The following is a 16,381-nucleotide window of genomic DNA, read 5'->3' on the forward strand; positions in this document are numbered from 1 at the left end:
CCGAATGCCCGCGTGTCCCTGACTGTCCAGGAGCTGATGAAGCCAAGGCTGTGTGTGGTTCCTCTGGATGGCCAGAAGAGGAACCAGAAAGCTGAGTTCTGGGCCTTCTTAAGCGTGGTGATCAGCACACTGTGATAGAAGCATATCTGGGAATGAACTTGGCCTCAACCTTTTGGCCTTTTAATTTTTTTTTTTTTAAGCGAAAGCAGCTTTATTAAGAAAACAAAGGAATAAAATCGTGGCTACTCCATAGGCAGAGTGGCTCTTTTACATTTTTTTTAGAGATGAGGTTTCACTGTGTTGCCCAGGTTGGTCTTGAACTTCTGGCCTCAAGCAATCCTCTCACCTCAGCCTCCCAAAGTGCTGGGATGACAGGTGTGATCCACTATGCCTGGCCGAGCTTTTGGCCTTCTGACCAGCCTCATATTGTAGAATTTTTAGGAAGTCTAAGTGGTATGGGTGAGGCTGTGGCTCCTAGGTAATTTTCCAGGTCAGGGCTGCGTGGAAGCTTCCTGCCAAGAGCTTCTAGCACTGTGGAGAGTGGCTTCTGTGAGTGCGCGCTCAGGCTGTGTTTTTTTTCCCTCCCCCCGCCCCTTCACTATGGGATGTCACTGGCAGCCGGCAGCTTTTTTGGCTCCAGACCTCTAATAGAATTGGAGAGCTGGGAGGCGTAGAGGGTTCATGCTCTCAGCAAGTTGTCAGCCCCTTGGGGCTTCTTCAGAACATTCCAGGTCTGGCTTCTCAGATTCTTTTCTGTCTCTTTGTTTAGGCTGGGCTAAGTAGTTCCAAGCTTTCCATGTCCAAGGCCCTCCCTCTTACCAAAGTGGTTCAGAATGACGCATACACAGCTCCTGCTCTCCCTTCCTCTGTTCGAACAAAAGCCTTGACCAACATGTCCCGGACACTGGTGAACAAGGAAGAACCCCCCAAAGAGCTGCCACCTGCTGAGGTGAGGTGATGGTGGTGACCACAGCAGTTGGGGTCAGGAGGGCTGTATGCTTATATGTATCTCATTGTGTCCCCACAATGCTTTTGTGAGGTGGGCATTGCCACCCCCATTCTACAGATGAGCAAACCAAGACCTAGGGACTCTTAATCTCGAAGACCTTGCAGGCTACTGGGGACGGCAGACCTGCTGAGAGGGTACAGTATCTGGTGATATGTTAGACTCTCCCAGAAGAAAGCTGTTAGGAGTGCTGAGGACAGAGCATCTCATTCCAGTTGGGAAATCTGGGAAAAAGGGCTCTTTTAGCTGAGTGGGTCTGGAAGCATCAGCAGCCTTCCAGGTAGAGGCTCAGGGTCTGAGAGGCTTGCGTATTTGGGAGATGGAAAAGGGTCCATGCATTTAGCATAGAGTGGTGGGGGGTGTAGTGGACACTGAAGTTCAAGGGGCCCAGCTGTGGTAACTCTCCATGGAGCTTTCCTCTGGGCCTTCCTAGTCACGTGCCTGGAGGAATTTCTGTTGTGGGAATGCTTATCAGCTATCCAGCTTCTGGTAATGCTCTTGTCTGTGACAGCCTGTTCTCAGCCCATTGGAAGGCACCAAGATGACTGTGAATAATCTGCACCCTCGGGTCACTGAGGAGGACATTGTTGTAAGTACTGTGACCTACCAAACATTTAAATCTCAAACCGCCTCTGTGGCAAATGTCTCTTAAGACCCACCCTTAGGTTTAATGACTGCTAGGACTCACCAGACTCAGCATATAGTCACGCTCAGGACTGAGACTAATGACAGCAAAAGGATGCAGAGCAAATGGCTCATGGGGTGAAGTCGGGGGGAAACCAGGCACAAGCCTCCAGAAGCCCCTCCCACCAGAGCTGCACAGGGTGCTGGGTGCAACTCGCAGCAAGTTGTGACAACACGTGACACCATGGAAGTTCATTAAAGACTCAGTGCCCAAAGGTTTTATTGGGGACTGGTCACTTCGGCATTCTTTGTGTAGCACGTACCAAAATTCCAGACTCCCAGAAGGAAAGCAGCTGTTGAGCAGAAACCATGTTGTTTGCACAGTCCAGGCACAGTGAACTGTGGGGTGGCAGGAGCCCTCCTGAGTTCCGAGTTTCCAGATGCCAGCCAAGGGCCACCCGTGGAATCGGGCCTTTCAAACAGTAGCAGTCAGCCCAGCTGCTTCACTCTTCTGCACAGCTTCTAACCAAGGCCAGGTGCCTGGCCTGAATCTCAGAGTCAGGGGATATCTGTGATGTGATGGGTCTAAATGGGATCCTTTAGTCCCACTGGGCGATATCCAGTAGTTGTGTTTTCCTGTGAGTCTTTGGAACTTTCTGTGTCCTTTGGAGGTTTTACAAGATGATTCCAAAGTGAAAGAGGTGAGATGGACTGGTGGTATGCTACCTTCCTGGTCCATCCTGTCCCACCCATGGCAGTCATGGGCAAAACCTGTCAAGTGCCTGTGAGTGGGGTTCTGGATGCAGCTAGGACTTCTTTTCAACATCATTTTCATTCAGGCACCCAAAAGAGCCATTAGTTTAGAAATCCAGGCATCCTTTGAACTGTCAGATCACAAAATGAATATAGTTGGAGAATCCAGCCTCTCCCTACAGTTGAGTCCCAGACTAACAGACTGCACTGGTCACTACATTTGTTAAAATCTTTTTGTTTTGTTTTGTTTTGTTTTGTTTTGTTTTTGAAATAGAGTCTCACTGTCGCCTAAGCTAGAGTGTAATGGTGTGATCTCAGCTCACTGCAACCTCTGCCTCCCAGGCTCAAGCAATTTTCCTGCCTCAGCCTCCCGAGTAACTGGGATTAGAGGCGCCTGCCACTACGACTGGTTAATTTTTGTATTATTAGTAGAGACAGGGTTTCACCATGTTGGCCAGGGTGGTCTCGAACTCCTGACCTCAAATGATCCGCCCGCCTCGGGTTTTTTTTTTGTTTTGGTTTGGTTTTTTGTTTGTTTGTTTTTTAAGACGAGTCTTGCTCTGTCGCCCAGGCTGGAGTGCAGTGGTGTGATCTTGGCTCACTGCAACTTCCGCCTCCTGAGTTCAAGCAATTCTCATGCCTCAGCCTCCCTGGTAGCTGGGATTACAAGCGCGTACCACCACACCCGGCTAATTTTTGTATTTTTCAGTAGAGACGGGGTTTCACCATGTTGGCTATGCTGGTCTTGAACTCCTGACCTCATGATCTGCCTGCCTTGGCCTCCCAAAGTGCTGGTATTACAGGCGTGAGCCACTGTGCCCCGCTGAGGTTAAATCTTTTTTTTCTCTTTTTTTTTGAGACAGAGTCTTGCTCTGTCGCCCAGGCTGGAGTGCAGTGGCCAGATCTCAACTCACTGCAAGCTCCATCTCCCAGGTTCACGCCATTCTCCTGCCTCAGCCTCCCGAGTAGCTGGGACTACAGGCGCCCGCCACCTCGCCTGGCTAGTTTTTTGTATTTTTTTTTTTTTTAGTAGAGACGGGGTTTCACCATGTTAGTCAGGATGGTCTCGATCTCCTGACCTCATGATCCACCCGTCTCGCCTCCCAAAGTGCTGGGATTACAGGCTGGAGCCACCGCGCCCGGCCTAGGTTAAATCTTTTTTTTTTTTTTTTTTTTTTTTTTTTTTGAGACGGAGTCTTGCTCTGTCACCCAGGCTGGAGTGCAGTGGCCGGATCTCAGCTCACTGCAAGCTCCGCCTCCCGGGTTTACGCCATTCTCCTGCCTCAGCCTCCCGAGTAGCTGGGATTACAGGCGCCCGCCACCTCGCCCGGCTAGTTTTTGTATTTTTTAGTAGAGACGGGGTTTCACCGTGTTAGCCAGGATGGTGTTGATCTCCTGACCTCGTGATCCACCCGTCTCGGCCTCCCAAAGTGCTGGGATTACAGGCTTGAGCCACCATGCCCGGCCGGCCTAGGTTAAATCTTAATTATGAAACACAGACATGCTGTGAAATGGGTCCCTCGTATGCCCTTCTCCTTTACAGGTACAGTGCTGTGAATGGTGCACGTGAGGATGGAAATTGTAGCTTGTTTTGTGTAATACTTGACAAGTCATTAAGAATTAAAGCTGATTGCTGGGTGCGGTGGCTCACACCTATAATCCCAGCACTTTGCAAGACCGAGGCTGGTGGATCACCTGAGGTCAGGAGTTCGAGACCAGCTTGGCCAACATGGCGAAACCCCATCTCTACTAAAAATAGAAAAATTAGCCAGGCGTGGTGGCGCGTGCCTGTAGTCCCAGCTACTCGGGAGGCTCAGGCAGGTGAATCACTTAGAACCCGGGAGGCGGAGGTTGCGGTGAGCCGAGATCACGCCATTGCTCTCCAGCCTAGGTGACAGAGTGAGACTCTGTCTCAAAAAAAGGAAAGAATTAAAACTGTTTATAAGCGTAATAACGACTGCCATTTATTGAGTACTTGCTATGTGCCAGTCACTTTAGGCAGACTCTTAGGAGATTCATAATGGTGGAAAACTGAACGCCAGTCATGATCAGCGCTCAGGGGAGATTGCCAATAATAATCACCCTCTCTTCTCTTCTACCCAAATAGGCAGTGTTAAAAGGACAATGGTAATAAAATTGGAATTACACCTACTATTTATAGTTGGCCCTCCATATCTGTGGGTTCTACATCTGCGAATTTAGCCAACCACTGAATGAAAATTTTCAAATTTTAAAAAATAACAGTATAATGAGAAATAATACAAATTTTAGAAATACAGTATAACTACTATTTATATAGCATTTACATTGGTATTGTAGGTAATCTAGAGATGATTTAAAGTATAGTGGACAATGTGCATAGGTTATACGTAAATACTACAGCATTTTATAGCAGGGACTTGAGCATCCACAGATTTTAGTATCTGCGAGTGGTTCTGGAACCAGTCTCCCACAGGTGCAGAGGGACATCTTGTTTTGATATTTACCATTAAAAACAAATCATGTCAAGGACCTTTTCATAAACCTTTTGGCCCTCACAGCAACCTTGTGAAGGCAGTTGCAGGTGAAGAAATGGCGTGAGTGCTAGTCAACCTCTGTCTATCTTCACATTCTGCTCCCTCTCTGGCCTTAATTGTCTTGTCTGTAAAATGGGGTAGATATTGCAGTCAATGATGTGTGCAAAGCACTGCTTAAAAATTACCTCAGTTGAGCTTTCCAGTAACCCTCGAAAGTAAGCTGCTACTTTTTATTTTCAGAAGAGGAAACAGGCTTAGAGAAGTTAAGTAACTTGCTAGATGTCCCATAGCAGATAGGAAGCAAAGCCTGGGGGATCAAACTCAGGTCTGACTTAGAGTGACCAACTGTCCCAGTTTTGCTAGGGACTCTCCTGGTTTTATCACTCAAAGTCTTATGTCCAGGGAAACCCTTCAGTCCAGCCAAACCAGGACTCTGGGTAGAACTCCAGAATTTGTATTTCTAACAGATTCTCAGGTGACATATTAGCAGCTGTATACATGTATTCTCATGACAGGGCTCTCTGAGAAAATTTTTGTAACTATTTTATCCCTGTTGAGGTGGGCACTGAAGACTTTGGTGGCTTGCTGGGAGATCCCAGGTGATCCAAGGCTTGTAAGCCCAGCCCCTTTCCCACTGCTGACTTTATCTGATGCTGTGTTGAGGCCTGTGGATGTCTCAAGAACACCACCTAACGTGGAACCTCCCTGCAGTCTGAGGCACAGGGCCATATTTAGCTGCAGTGGAGCCACCACACCCCAGGGCCTTCAGAGTGTGTGAGTGGCAGGTGGTGAGAAATCCTTCCCCAATCCCAACCCCTCTTGTTGTGTGCAGGAACTTTTCTGTGTGTGTGGGGCCCTCAAGCGAGCTCGACTGGTCCATCCTGGGGTAGCAGAAGTGGTGTTTGTGAAAAAGGATGATGCTATCACCGCATATAAGAAGTACAACAACCGGTGTCTGGATGGTAAGTTAGGGAGAAGGCAGCCCCCTGACCCTCCCACTCCTCTCTACTTGCTGTCAGGTAGCAGGGGTTCCAGGGGAAGTCTCTCTGACATGGGTGGAACCCATCTCCGGGGCCTCGTCTGCACCAGGAACTGCTGTGCAGTCTCTGAGTAGTCCTGAGCTGTGGGTTACACAGGGCCCTGGATTTTCACCCAGTCCTTAAGCTTTTGAGCCCAGCAAAAAGGAAAACAGCGTTTCTCCATGGATGGTTCTCTTAAGGGGTCTTGCCAGGGAAGCCAAGAGGCACAGCTGTTCCCTCCCAGATGTTGATCTGCTTCGTGCTAGGGCAGACGTTCCTCAAAGCCCTAGAGTCTTGTCTGAATGTTGGCTCCTGGGTGAGAGCTACTCCTAGTGGGTAAACAACAGACTTCATTGACTTGAGGTTCGTATTTTTCATCTCCAGAGAGCCTGTAGAGAAGAATTCTGTCTGCCATGTTCCTTTTCCACTCATTTGTTCTTTCAGTATGTATTGAGTGCCTACTGTGGACCAAGGCCCTGTGCTAGAAGTGGAGAAGCAGAGATTAATAAAACAATACAACAATAAAAAAATTACAAATAAAAGACCTGGAGCCTTGGCTAAATCTTGGCACCTGGGTGAACTCCCCTGGGTGAGTCAGTGGAGTTCCGATTTGCATTTCCCCATGGCTAATGATGTTGAGCACCTTTTCATGTGCTTACTGGCCATTTGTATGTCATTAAAAAAATCATTTTAAATTTTGTTTTAAATTTTAAATTTTTCTTGTTTTTTCTTATTTTGTCATATTGGATGTGGAAAGATACTTATTTTTCTTCGTTTTTTTTTTTTTTTTTTGAGTTTCTCTCTGTAGCTGGGGTGCAGGGTGCAGTGGCATGATCTTGGCTCGCTGCAACCTCTGCCTTCCATGTTCAAGCGATTTTCCTGCCTCAGCCTCCCGCTGGGACTACAGGCACGCGCCACCACACCCAGCTAATTTTTTTGTATTTTTAGTAGAGATGGGGTTTCACCATGTTGGCCAGGCTGGTCTCAAACTCCTGACCTCAGGTGATCTGCCCACCTTGGCCTCCCAAAGTGCTAGGATTATAGGCATGAGCCACTGTGCCCGGCTGTCTTCTTTGGAGAAATGCCAGTATAGAATCTTTGTCTGCCTTTTAGGTTCTTTATTATTATTGAGTTGTAAAAGTACTTCACATATTCTTAAGTCCCTTATCAGATAAGTGATTTACCAATACTTTCTCCCATTCTGTAGGTTTTTTTACTTCTGCTTGTTAATGTATTCATATGCTGTATAAGGACTTTTTGGTTAACAACAGACCACATATATGACAGTGGGCCCATAACATTATAATACCGTATTTTTACTGTATTTTTTCTATGTTTAGATGTACAAATACAGTTGCCTACTCTACTCAGTAGAGTAACATGCTGTACAGCCAGGTGTGGTGGCTCAAGCCTGTAATTCCAGCACTTTGGGAGGCTGAGGCAGGAGGATCACTTGAGCCTAGAAACTTGAGACCAACCTGTGCACTGTGGCAAGACCCTGTCTCAAAAAATAAATCAGCTGGGCATGGTGGCATGTGCCTGTAGTCCCAGATGCTGGGGAGGCTGAGGTAGGAGGATCACCTGAGCCTGGAAAGTTGAGGCTGTAGTGAGCTGTGATCATGCCACTGCACTCTGGAATGTATTCCCATGGTTAAATGATACATGACTGTATGTGCATTTACAGCTATATATTCTAAGCATTGCTTTAACTGCATTCCATATCATGCCTTCATTTTCATTCATCTTGAATTATTTTCTGATTTCCCTTGTGATTTCTCCTTTGACCCATGGGTTATTTAGGATTGTTTCAATTTCCATATGTTCATGAATTTTCCAGATTTTCTTTTCTTCTTTGAGTGTTTAAGGAGAATAGGTATCTTCTTGTTGTTGGGTGGAGTGTTCTGTACATGTCTATTATGTCTAGTTGCTTTGTCATGTTCAAGTGTTGTTTCATTGTTGATCTGCCCGGTTCTATCTAGTATTGAAAGTGAAATATGGAGTGTTTTGTTTTGTTTTTTTGAGACGGAGTCTCCCTCTGTCACCCAGTCTGGAGTGCAGTGGCATGATCTTGACTCACAGCAACCTCTGCCTTCTGGGTTCAAGCAGTTCTCCTGTCTCAGCCTCCCAAGTAGCTGGGATTACAGGTGCCCACTGTCACACGCAGCTAATTTTTGTATTTTTAGTAGAGATGGGGTTTTTACCATGTTGGCCAGGCTGGTTTCAAAGTCCTGACCTCAAATGATCCATCCGCCTAGGCCTTCCAAAGTGCTGGGATTAGAGGCATGAGCCACTGCGCCCGGTAAGATCTTTATTACTGTTTGTCTGTTCCTTTCACTTCTGTGTATTTTTATTTTATATATTTGAGGCTCTGTTGCTACTTACATATATGTTTGATTGTATTCTTCCTGATGAATTGACCCTTTAATTAAATTTAAATCCCTCTTTACCTCTAGTAACTTTTTTTTGTTGTTTTAAAGTCTATTTCATTTTATATTACTAATAGCTGATAAGGAAAAGACCAGCTTTCCTAGGGTTGCTATTTGGGTAATATATCTTTGTTCACTCTTTTTTTTTTTTTTTTTTTTGAGATGGAGTCTCGCTCTGTCACCCAGGCTGGAATGCAGGGGCGTGATCTTGGCTCACTGCAACGTCTGCCTCCCAGGTTCAAGCTATTCTTGTGCCTTAGCCTCCTGAGTGGCTGAGACTACAGGCGCCCACCACCACACCCGGCTAATTTTTAGTACTTTTAGTAGAAATGGGGTTTCTGCCATGTGGGCCAGGCTGCTCTCAATCTCCTGGCTTCAAGTGATCTGCCCATCTCAGCCTTGCAAAGTGCTGGGATTACAGGCATGAGCCACCATGCTTGGCCCACTCTTACTTTCAATCTTTTTCTCTCATCGACTGTAAAAATGTGTTTCCTAGGCTGGGCGTAGTGTCTCACGCCTGTAATCCCAGCACTTTGGGAGGCTGAGCCAGGAGAATCACCTGATTGGGAGTTCAAGACCAGGTTGACCAATATGAGGAAACTCCATCTCTACTTCACAAAATTAGCCAGGCATGGTGGTACACGCCTGTAATCCCAGCTACTCGGGAGGCTGAGGCAGGAGAATCGCCTGAACCTGGGAGGTGGAGGTTGCCGTGAGCTGAGATCGTGCCACTGCTCTCCAGCCTGGGCAATAAGAGCGAAACTCCATCTCAAAAAAAAAGAAAGGAAAATGTGTCTCCTGTAGAGAGCATATAGTTAGCTCTTACTGATTATTTTTTATTTTAATTCAATCTGACAATCTGTCTTTGGATTGGATTATTTAATCCATTCATATTTAATATTGATAATTAGGTTTATTTCTTCCATTTTACTTTTTGTTTGTTTGTTTGTTTGAGACAGAGTCTCGCTCTGTTGCCCAGGCTGGAGTGCAGTGGCGCGCGGTCTCTGCTCACTGCAGGCTCCGCCTCCCGGGTTCATGCCATTCTCCTGCCTCAGCCTCCCGAGTAGCTGGGACTACAGGCGCCCGCCACCATGCTTGGCGAATTTTTTGTATTTTTAGTAGAGACGGGGTTTCACTGTGTTAGCCAGGATGGTCTCGATCTCCTGACCTAGTGATCCACCCGCCTTGGCCTCCCAAAGTGCCAGGATTACAGTCGTGAGCCACCGTGCCTGACCACATTTTAGTTTTTTGTTCGTCTTCAGTAGCTTTTCTTTCACATTTTTTTCCTAATATTTTAATTCCTTTCATGATGTATTCACTAACTTAACTCGAGTAAGATATGGAAATGTTACTCCCAAATGGCCTTGTTCCTTCTTCTTCTTTTTTGTGCTATTACCATTACACACGTTGTGCTTCTTCCTCTTTTTTGTGCTATTACCATTACACACGCTGTGCTTTGTATACAGTGGGAGTGTGGTCTTCCTAGTGCTTCATCCTTTGTAGATAGAGCAGAAGCCTGTACGAATGCTTTTGATCATCTTTTCACTAAATTTGATAGCATAAACCTTTTCCCTTACTACTAGGATGGCTTCACATTGAGTCTGGTTTCTCCTTCACTTCCACTCATCTCCTCCTGTATGAAGCAAGGTTTGTGGCCACTTTGCCTCTTGGTGCTCCATTGCTGAGGTTTCCTCACGCCTTGGGATTTTCTTAGTGTCTGGCTTGATTGGAACCTAGCAGCCAGGTCTCCGTCTGTGGAGCCAGAACTGCCGTGGTGGGTGTTTTGACCATTGATAATGGAGGTACAGCCCTTGTCCTCTTGTGTGAGGAGCTGAGGTCTCATAGCAGAGCCTTTTTCTTTCTCTGGTTTTTCAGGGCAGCCGATGAAGTGCAACCTTCACATGAATGGGAACGTTATCACCTCAGACCAGCCCATCCTGCTGTGAGTTCCAAAGGCGGGGTGCTGGGGAGAGGGAGCTCCGTCCATCTCTTTTTATTCTAATGGGTAAACTGCCTGCATCACAGCTCCCCTTCATCCCCCATCCCGTTTCCTGTGTTCTAATGGCAGCTGGTGGTTTCAAATGCTTAAACTCAACCAAAATGGTTTGCTTTGTCATTTCCCCAGGGGTTGACCCTACAGGGGCTAGCATTATGATCTCGTTCTCAGCCTTCTGATTTAGAAACGTCTGAGTGGAAGGTGGAGGGGAGGCTGCTTGGGTCTCCCAGCTGTGTGCATCATCATCATTCTGGGAACATAGAACTCCACCTCATGATTGGCTCTGATGGAGACAGTGCCAGATGCTACCCTTCATTTTGTTCCCCAATTAGGTTTTTTTTTTTGTTGTTGTTGTTATTTTGAGAGTCCCACTGTGTTGCCCAGGTTGGTTTCAAACTCCTGGGGTCAACCCTCTTGTCTCAGCCTCCTGAGGACCTGGGACTACAGGTGCACACCATCACAGCTGGATTTGGTTTTAAGTACAATGGGAAGCCATTCAAGGCTTTTGTTACACACAGCTGAGTATACGTGTCTGGCCCAGGACTGAGGGATGTTTTGAAGCCTGAGATGCATAAAATGTTGCGACTGTGAGGACTTCACATTCTAGATAAGGAAGCAGATACCAGGGAAGAGGTTTGACTTGCCAGGGTGAGTGGGATAGTGTGGGGCAGGCCTGAAATAGACTTTGAGATTGAAAAAGACCAGGATTTGAACCCTGGGTAATGAATTACGTGATTTGTATAAGTTCTTGAACTGTGTACTGGGAATAAGAAATATTTCTTAGGGTTTTGTGACCTAATAAGTTGGGGAACCACTGGGCTAAACAGAGTTAAATCTGTTTCACTTTTGGGCTTCTCAGATTGTATGATATGCTAATGTACGCTACCATCCAGAAGGAACATGCAGTGTTTCCTAAACTTAAAACCCCAATTAGCCAGGTGTGGTGGCATGTACCTACAGTCACAGTTACTTGGGAGGCTGGGGTGGGAGGATTGCTTGAGCCTGGAAGATCGAGACTGTAGTGAGCCATCATCATGCCACTGCACTTCAGCCTGGGTTGCAGAGTAAGACTCTGTCTAAAAAAAACCCCACAGGCCGGGCGCGGTGGCTCAAGCCTGTAATCCCAGCACTTTGGGAGGCCGAGACGGGCGGATCACGAGGTCAGGAGATCGAGACCATCCTGGCTAACACGGTGAAACCCCGTCTCTACTAAAAAATACAAAAAAAAAAAACTAGCCGGGCGAGGTGGCGGGCGCCTGTAGTCCCAGCTACTCCGGAGGCTGAGGCAGGAGAATAGCGTGAACCCGGGAGGCGGAGCTTGCAGTGAGCTGAGATCCGGCCACTGCACTCCAGCCTGGGCGACAGAGCAAGACTCCGCCTCAAAAAAAAAAAAAAAAAAACCCCACAAAACCCTAGAACATACAGCACTGCCTGCATCTCCATTTTCTCATCAGTAAATAAGAAAAATGCAGCCTGGCCGGGCACGGTGTCTCAAGCCTGTAATCCCAGCACTTTGGGAGGCCGAGACGGGCGGATCACGAGGTCAGGAGATCGAGACCATCCTGGCTAACACGGTGAAACCCCGTCTCTACTAAAAAATACAAAAAAAAAAAAACTAGCCGGGCGAGGTGGCGGGCGCCTGTAGTCCCAGCTACTCCGGAGGCTGAGGCAGGAGAATAGCGTGAACCCGGGAGGCGGAGCTTGCAGTGAGCTGAGATCCGCCACTGCACTCCAGCCTGGGCGACAGAGCAAGACTCCGCCTCAAAAAAAAAAAAAAAAAACCCCACAAAACCCTAGAACATACAGCACTGCCTGCATCTCCATTTTCTCATCAGTAAATAAGAAAAATGCAGCCTGGCGGGCACGGTGTCTCAAGCCTGTAATCCCAGCACTTTGGGAGGCCGAGACGGGCGGATCACGAGGTCAGGAGATCGAGACCATCCTGGCTAACACAGTGAAACCCTGTCTCTACTAAAAAATACAAAAAACTAGCCGGGCGAGGTGGCGGGTGCCTGTAGTCCCAGCTACTCGGGAGGCTGAGGCAGGAGAATGGCGTGAACCCGGGAGGCGGAGCTTGCAGTGAGCTGAGATTCGGCCACTGTACTCCAGCCTGGGCGATAGAGCGAGACTCCGTCTCAAAAAAAAAAAAAAAAAAAAAAAATGCCGCCTGGGCCACATAGCGAGACCTGGTCTCTACAAATAATTTTTAAAAATTAGCCAGGCATGGTGGTACATGCCTATAGTCCTAGCTCCTCGGGGGCTGAGGCAGGAGAACTGCTTGAGCCCGGGAGATCAAGGCTGCTGTGAGTTTGCTGCAAGATGGAACGAGATGAAGGGGTATGGAAAGCGTTACACCCAGTGCCTAGCTCATGACAGATACCCAGTAAACGGTGGGTCCCTCCCCATCTAAGGAAAAACTGACTAGAATTTTTGACCCTTCTCTGCTCTCCACAGGCGGCTGAGTGACAGCCCGTCAGTGAAAAAGGAGAGTGAGCTGCCTCGCAGGGTGAACTCTGCCTCCTCCTCCAACCCCCCTGCCGAAGTGGACCCTGACACCATCCTGAAGGCACTCTTCAAGTCCTCAGGGGCCTCTGTGACCACGCAGCCCACAGAATTCAAAATCAAGCTTTGAGCAGGGGAGTGAGGCAGCCGGAAGTGGGGGCAGAGGAGGGTGGCTCTGTTTCCCCAAGGCAAAGCTTATGACCAATGGGCCATCGGACTGGAGACCCCTGATTGTGGGAAGGGTCACCAGGGGTAAAGAGCTTCCTCACTGGATGGGACCCGCCTTTCTGTGTTGTCTTCTGCCATGTGCTCTTCTCTGTACGTTAACGTTTCCTGTAGTATGTTTCTTCTCCATCTCATCACCAAGGTAGGCTTGTGTTTTTCAGTGTGCCTCCGCCAGCCTCAGCCCCAAGCTGATTTCTTATCTGGAAATGGTACACTGAATTCTCTGGGTGGCTTTCCTGTGGCCCCATGGGGTGCAGGGCGGGGGCTGTCTGAAGGACCCTGCTTTTTCCAGGGGCCGACGGGCTGCCTGTCCTTTGTGTGTATTAAGCTTTTCAGACAACGGAGGGGATGGAAAACCCTGGTATCCTGATGGGAGCCAGGTCGGCCTGAGAGCTGTGCCGCTCCTCTGCCTGATCAGTGGAGGTGCCTGGGCGGGGAGCGGGTCTCAGGCCTCTTGTCCTCTCCCCAGTGGCTCCAGGCCTCACTAATGGCAAGGGCAGGATGAGGCTGCACCGCTGGGAAGAGTCTGTCCAAGCTCTTGGCTTGGAGGCCCGTCCTGTCTCCACACAGAGGAAGTACTCCAGAGTTCACCTTTCCTTTTTCCTTGAGTTGTGCTGAATGCCCCACCCCAGCTCTCTTTCCTTTCTGGGTGTCTCTGCTAGGAGAGGGTTGTGTTGTGAGCCCTCCCGGTTCTCACCTCACCTGGCACTCATCACACCCTGGTTTTGTGCAGCTGCCAGCTCTCCTCTGGTTGGGCCCTTCAAAGGTTCAACCTCCCATTCTGCAATGCTGTGGGTTTAGAGCTTATGTGAATGGAAGAGGTCGGTTTGCTCCTGGCTCTCCATTTCTGGCCTAAGTTGTCTACAGGACAGTGGTCAGGAGTGCCTGGAGGCATATATATCCAGCTGCCACCAAGGGGCACTGTTTGTTCCCACTTACGTGAGTGACCCATCCATCCATGACCAGAGGGTTATTTTCCTGCCTTGGCAGAGGAGGAGTCAAGGGAGCAGGGCAGCTCTACCAGGCAAGCTGTTTCCCCAGCACAGGCACAGGCAGTTGGGACAAAACCATAGAGCCCTGGGGCAGTCCCTGAATGACCAGGCCAGTGTTGCCCCTGGTGTCACTGAGTGGTCCCCTGCTGGTTTGCTGGGAATGAAGGGAATCCAGGCTAGCAGAGCTGGAACCAGTTGGGGAGCACAGTTCTGGGAGCTCTGCAAAATCAGTAGCAAGTGCTGGGAAAGGCGCATGCCAGAGATACTCAAGAGTTCCCGAGACTTGCTTGAGGCTAACCTAGTGAAGAAAAACCCAGAGACTCATGTTTCCAGAGGTCAGTCTGTCAGGCAGGAAGGACCCAGGGTTTGAACTCAGCTTCAGTCTGTAGACTCTGAGGCTGCCCAGGCCGGGAAAGTCCAAGGAAGGGGCCCGGTGGTGCTCCACTTCCAGTTCTTTAAAGAATGCTGCTTTTTATTCTCTTAACCCCTTCAAGTGGGTGCAGACTTCTCGTTAGCAGCTGGAAGACATTCCTCCCACACTTTACCCTTCCTGGCCCAAGAGAGCATCCAGAAGGCAGTAGGACCTGGTTTTTCAGGTACTGGGAACAGGGGACTCAGTGCTTGGACTCTGCTTAGGGTAGGGACGGTAAATATCCTGCCTGCATGGCTTTACCCTCCCTCTGATCCCAAAGCAGGGATCTTCTGGTTGTCACAGAGTTTGATTGAGTCCAGCTGCAGCCACGTGGCCGTCTGGAGCTGGTGCTGTAGGTGACCATCTGGTACACTGAGGGGACCTGTTTGCCTCCTCCACTCTATAAGCAGTAATCTTGGGAGACCAGGAAGAGAAGGTGGTGGGCTAGTCCTGTGTCCTCCTTCATTTCCCATGCCCCTGTGTTACCCGTCTGTGTCTCCTGTGCAGAAGGAGAGGAAGAGGCATTAAGGGATGAAGGGTGATTATGTATTATCCATTTCTGAATAAACATTTGTTATTCCTACCATTGAGTTACCTTTTTTTTTTTTTTTTGAGACAAAGTCTCACTTTATTGCCCAGGCTGAAGTGCAGGGGCACTATCTTGACTCACTGCAACCTCTGCAGCCAGACTCAAATAATCCCCCCACCTCAGGCTCCCAATTAGCTGGGACTACAGGCGTGCATCACCGTGCCTGGCTAATTTTTGTAGAGATGGGGTTTCACCATGTTGCACAGGCTGGTCTTGAACTCCTGACCTCAGGTGGTCTGCCTGCCTCAGCCTCCGAAAGTTGGAATTACAGGCGTGAGCCACCACGCCCAGTGAAGGGTTTTGATCTTCAGGGATTTCAACATTTGGAGTGCAACTTAATTATTTAAAAAACAGGTTCTTGGCCGGGCGCGGTGGCTCAAACCTGTAATCCCAGCACTTTGGGAGGCCGAGACAGGCGGATCACGAGGTCAGGACATCGAGACCATCCTGGCTAATACGGTGAAACCCCGTCTCTACAAAAAAAAATACAAAAAAATAGCCGGGCGAGGTGGCGGGCGCCTGTAGTCCCAGCTACTCCGGAGGCTGAGGCAGGAGAATGGCGTAAACCCGGGAGGCGGAGCTTGCAGTGAGCTGAGATCCGGCCACTGCACTCCAGCCTGGGCGAAAGAGCGAGACTCCGTCTCAAAAAAAAAAACAAAAAAAATAGGTTCTTGATGTGATACCTAGGATGGTCTCTAACTCCTGGGCCCAAGTGATCCTCCTGCTTCAGCCTCTCAAAGTGTTGGGGTTACAGGCATGAGCCACTGCTCCCCTCCAGGGATGCAAATTATTTGATACTCCTTTCTTCAGAAGATGGGGTCCCATGCCCATCCTGAACCCAAGTGTGCTCTGTTACTACTTTGACCAGATGTGACTGCCGTTTCTGGACCTAGCCTTTCAAAGACTGTCACTTCCCCATTTTCTGTGCATGGAACATTCTCTGGGAGGCTTGACACACCACATTAAAAGTTGCCTATTGGGGCCAGCACGTTCACTCACTCCTGTAATCCCAGCAGTTTGCAAGGCCGAGGCAGGCGGATCACATGAGGTCAGGAGTTTTGAGACCAGCCTGACCAACATGGTAAAACCCCGTCCGTACTAAAAATTACAAAAATTAGAGGGGCATGGTGGTGGGCACCTGTAATCCCAGCTACTGGGGGGCTGAGGCAGGAGAATCACTTAAACCCGAGAGGTGGAGGTTGCAGTGAGGTGAAATCATGCCACTGCACTCCAGCCTGGGCAACAGAGCGAGACTCTCAAAAGAAAAAAAAAGTTGACTTTCTGCTGGGCATGGTGGCTTACGCCTGTAGTCCCAGCACTT

General features: G+C 48.7%; 1 protein-coding gene across 3 annotated transcripts in view; it reads left to right on the forward strand.

The window, feature by feature from the left end:
• Window positions 1-15,054, forward strand: part of POLDIP3 (DNA polymerase delta interacting protein 3) — a 31,971-nt gene extending 16,917 nt beyond the window's left edge. For 2 of the 3 annotated variants that reach the window (XM_033233741.1, XM_033233740.1), the window contains 5 exons: window positions 770-949; window positions 1,518-1,595; window positions 5,732-5,861; window positions 10,220-10,286; window positions 12,795-15,054. In XM_033233741.1, coding sequence (XP_033089632.1) covers window positions 770-949; window positions 1,518-1,595; window positions 5,732-5,861; window positions 10,220-10,286; window positions 12,795-12,972 — 633 coding nt within the window. In that variant the 3' untranslated portion in view covers window positions 12,973-15,054. The remainder of the gene's footprint in view (window positions 1-769; window positions 950-1,517; window positions 1,596-5,731; window positions 5,862-10,219; window positions 10,287-12,794) is intronic. The other variant, XM_033233742.1, reaches the window with a different exon arrangement.
• The last annotated feature ends 1,327 nt before the right edge of the window (window positions 15,055-16,381 follow it).

Source organism: Trachypithecus francoisi, unplaced genomic scaffold (genome assembly GCF_009764315.1).
Source record: "Trachypithecus francoisi isolate TF-2019V2 unplaced genomic scaffold, Tfra_2.0 Lachesis_group14, whole genome shotgun sequence".
NCBI lineage: Eukaryota > Metazoa > Chordata > Mammalia > Primates > Cercopithecidae > Trachypithecus > Trachypithecus francoisi.